The 3,047-nt window shown below is 40.7% G+C and overlaps 1 protein-coding gene across 1 annotated transcript; it reads right to left on the bottom strand.

Annotated features, from left to right (window-relative positions):
- Positions 1 to 1,138: 1,138 nt before the first annotated feature.
- rgs5b (regulator of G protein signaling 5b) lies at positions 1,139 to 2,740 on the bottom strand. The gene is made up of 5 exons (XM_026313461.1): positions 2,593 to 2,740; positions 2,392 to 2,481; positions 2,244 to 2,305; positions 1,970 to 2,133; positions 1,139 to 1,852 (listed from the first exon to the last, which is right to left on the bottom strand). Exons 1-5 carry the CDS (start codon positions 2,634 to 2,636, stop codon positions 1,676 to 1,678), a joined length of 537 nt encoding a protein of 178 aa, XP_026169246.1. The 5' UTR covers positions 2,637 to 2,740; the 3' UTR covers positions 1,139 to 1,675.
- Between the last annotated feature and the right edge of the window lie 307 nt (positions 2,741 to 3,047).

A 3,047-nucleotide genomic window follows, 5' to 3' on the forward strand; every position in this document is an offset into this window, starting at 1 on the left:
TGTGTCCACGCAAAGTGCAGAGGACTTTTAGAAGTGCTGGTAGTCTGACATTATCTTTGGATTCAGCCTGGCTAGCTCTTTCCCCCCGTTTTCAGTATTTATGCTAAATTAAGCTGCATATTTAACAAATGTGATAACATGTACTCAAATAATTATATTTCCAGACTGTCCAATTTTGGCTTTAACTTTTACCCTTGCTGTGTGACACTAAAAATGTATTTATATTGCGTTCCATCGCGCATTTGTTGACCTTTAAAACAGCATTTCACATAGTTTCTCTCCTCAAAGTTCATTTAGCATATATGCGTCTGTAGTCTGTACAGCAAGATGTGAAACTGGAGCCAGGAGATGCTTCATTCTTAGTACAGCAACTGGAAAGCAGGTAAATCCAGCTACCACCACGTACACGTACCCCCTATAGTGATATACTGTGTTAAACATAATAGGCACATTATATATTGTTTGAGAGAGGCAGCCTTTATGCTAAGCTGTCTCCTGAACTATAGCTATTAAACAGATATGAGAGTGGGATCAATCTTCTTATTCAGTTCATGACATAAAGTGAAAAGGTGTATTACCCACTACTGCAAACTGTTCTCTTTAGGATTTCACATCCCACCGGCTTAAGAAAAACTACAGTTAATTCAATTTAAAAAGGTAGCTAATATTGTGCCTGTATTTTATTTTATTCTTTTGCAGTTCTGTTGCTAGGCGGGTTCCTGAGCTTTCATCTTGAAACATTTTAATATTATGTCATCTGTTATACCCTGTCTGACTTGTGTTTCCTGTTTGTGACTGTACATCGGTGACCAAACTAGTTTCTCCTCTGGTAATCTCTGTTAATGGGGTCAAAATTCAAACGCCTATTGTAAATCCATTAAGAGTGAACATCAGCCAAAGTGATCTCACCCTCTAAAACTCTCTGCATGGGTCAAAAGCTGATTATGCGCAACTTCCATTCACTGTAGCTCCAGAGAAAAGGCGTCATTCAGTCAGTTGTGAAGAGGAAGCACTGAGGCCACTGGTTAGAAGCTGCAACAGTGCACATTAGCAAGTCCTCCTCTTTGTTCTTCTACGTCGTCACAGCTCCCCTCTTCGAAATTAACTTTGCATTAAAAACAAAACAGTAATCTCTATGAGTTTGTAATCTTTTATTCAATGCACTTACTTTCACACACAGTACCCAAAGACTGTACATTTTGTACTTGATGCTATAAAAGATACAAAATACAAATCAGTTGCACAGCAAACATGAGCACAATATTTTTTAAATAAATAAATAAATAAATAAATAAATAGACACATAATAAATATTGTTACATAAAGTCTCTGGTAGTGGTAGTTTTGTTGTGGAGGTGTAACTAATTTCTGTCTCTGCATTTAATAATTTATGCGACTGTGCCTGCTGCTCATGCAGCACCTAAGTGTGTCTTTGAGAGTCAGATACTGCCTGTAGCTCAGTCTGTGTCAGTCTCTTCTCACAGCTTCATGCATCTTTTAGCTTCCAGCTCAGACTTCAAACCTACAGGGGACCCCCTGTCTCCAAAATGTCTCTGCGTCCTGGCCGCAAACTCCTTGGACTAACATATTTGTTCCATTTGAACCTTTCCAGTCTCTGCTATGTGTCAGTAAGTTTATGTCCCTTTGAGGAGCGATCACTTCTTCAGATGTTTAATTAGCCAGTCTTGGTCCTTCTACTGAGCTCCAGGTATGTGGTGGAGTTAAGGAAGCGAGGGTAGCAGTCTTTCTCCATCAGGGTGTAGATTTTAGCTTGGGCCATGTTGAAGCAGGACTGGCAGGGCTGCTTCATGTTCTCCATGGTGATTGCTTTGGTTACATGGTCCAGATTTACCTTTAGGGCAAGAGACAGGTCATTTTCTACAACTTTCAGCAAGATACAAGGAAAAAATCATTGTGACAGAGCACCCTAATATCACCCTAATATCTCTTGTAATTATTTGACAATTACCTCCCGTGGTGCATCAGAGCTGATAAACTCGTCATACATTCTTTTTGCCTTGCTGGATAGTTTTGAGGGTTTGGTTGACCTGTAGTCCTCGCAAGCTAGGTAGAAGGCAATGTTTTCCTCACTGAACTCTGAGACCAGGAACGCTCTGAACAGGCACAGTCCAGCTGGAAACAGGAGAAAGAAGTTACAGTAGGTTAACATCAGGTAGAGATCTCCAGACATCAGGAGTGATGAAAGAGTTTGCATGAAGTGTGATCCAGAGGACTACACTTACTTTGGCTGGACAGCAGTTTCTCAAATGACTCTTTCCATTTCAGAGGATCATCAACATTTAACCTGCAGCATCAGGGAAAAATAATTAGCTCTAAATCACTGTAATTTTACTGACATGTCTAAAAAGAGAATCTGAATGCATGTCTTACCTCTGTTTGTCACTTTTCTTCGACTTCCCAGTGATGCTGGTATTAGACTTCTGGAGTAAACTTCCAAACAGAGATTTTAGCTCCTTTGCCCTGCAAAAAAAATAAAGAAAAAATGTTACAAAAAAGACTGGGCACTAATACAATATGTCAGCTAAGCAGACCAGAAAGCAGAAAGCCCTCTCAGCCCTTCTCAGATCTCACCTCTCCAGGCAGGTGATGGGCAGTGCTTCCAGTCCTCTGCACATGATGAGATGTTTTCCTGTTTACCAGTGGATATGTCCAAAGATTCGAGAAGTGATTGTAAAGTATGTCACCAAGCTGTCTTCCTTGTTGTAAGTGAGTTAGCTCTCAGCTGGTCTGTCGTCCGTGTGGAAGTGTAACTCTTTATAAGGTAATGCACTCTGTGACATCACACCTCTCAGCCAATGAAAGGAGACTTGTGGGAGGACGGGGAGACTCCCCGACACTGATTTTCCTCCAGACTTCTCCTTCCTGCTGAACAACATGTCATATTCAGAGTGACTGTATTAATCACAACTCTTAAATGTTTTTGTGCTCAGTCAGGTTTTGTGAATGTGTGTGTGTGTGTGATGTTCAGGGGTGATAGACAGACACAAGACATTTTCATAAGGACTGAAAATCCCCTAAAGTGAGGA

Source organism: Mastacembelus armatus, chromosome 17 (genome assembly GCF_900324485.2).
Source record: "Mastacembelus armatus chromosome 17, fMasArm1.2, whole genome shotgun sequence".
Taxonomy (NCBI): Eukaryota; Metazoa; Chordata; class Actinopteri; order Synbranchiformes; family Mastacembelidae; genus Mastacembelus; species Mastacembelus armatus.